Source organism: Postia placenta (assembly GCF_002117355.1).
Source record: "Postia placenta MAD-698-R-SB12 unplaced genomic scaffold POSPLAscaffold_20, whole genome shotgun sequence".
In the NCBI taxonomy this organism is placed as follows: domain Eukaryota; kingdom Fungi; phylum Basidiomycota; class Agaricomycetes; order Polyporales; family Adustoporiaceae; genus Rhodonia; species Rhodonia placenta.
The window spans coordinates 75,238-76,097 of NW_020169851.1; the positions used below are offsets into that span (position 1 = coordinate 75,238).

The following is an 860-nucleotide window of genomic DNA, read 5'->3' on the forward strand; positions in this document are numbered from 1 at the left end:
CAGTGCGCGGCACAGCTCGGGCTCCGCTGACACAGCCACTCTGACTCACCGGCCCCCGAGGCCGCGTCGGCATGCTGTGCACGGACCAGCTGCACACGGACCAACGCGCACAGCCTGCCCTAATCTCCCCATGTATATAAACGCCTCTGCTGCCCTAGGGACCTCAGTTTCGACCTCTTGTCCCTAGGTCAGTAAGCTCCTGTATTCTCTTACTTACCTTACACTAACTAATATATTCTTGTCCCTAGCCTTAGGTTTGAGCTTCGCTCACCATCGCTTCGGTGAGAACCAGTCGGACGCCCCTCACTTTTAGATATTTCCCTGTCGCTTGACCTCAAGTTGCGACAATCCTCCTGATTCGTAGGAGGGTCCCGCCTGCATATCGATGCGATTGATGAGGGGGGGAGCAGGGTCGGAGATACAATCGAGCAACTGTTGCTTCTTGAAGAGATGCGCGTGAAGTGCAAGCTCCTCGATGTCATGTTTCGCTTTTTCAGCGCGTTCAGGGTTGAAGGGGCGGCGAATGAGTGGTTTGATGGTGGGGCGTACAATTCGGCGAGGTTTGCCAACGTTGTCGAACTTGTGCGTGTTGTGGATGGCAATACGCTCGAGCAGGCCTGTCGGCTCATGCTTGGCAGTGACAATGAAAGGTTTGGCTTTCGGCATGGCTACGGCAGAGGAGATTAGATAACAGCTTTTCAGCTAGCTCTTTTCAGAGCGAAGAAAAGGGTATGTGCTATACTACAGGGTCCATTGGTCGTGCTTCGTGTCGGCGTCCTCCTGCTCTCTCTCAGCAGGTAGGGAGGGGGGAATACAGATCTCAGTCGGGTTTCCACGCCTGCTGCAAGTGGTTTTGGGAG

At 54.7% G+C, this 860-nt stretch overlaps 1 protein-coding gene across 1 annotated transcript; it reads right to left on the reverse strand.

The window, feature by feature from the left end:
- Positions 1-309: 309 nt before the first annotated feature.
- POSPLADRAFT_1158174 (hypothetical protein) lies at positions 310-702 on the reverse strand (the record flags this gene model as incomplete). The annotated part of the gene is made up of 1 exon (XM_024487287.1): positions 310-702. A coding segment is annotated over one exon (393 nt), but the record flags the coding sequence as incomplete, so codon positions are not given.
- Between the last annotated feature and the right edge of the window lie 158 nt (positions 703-860).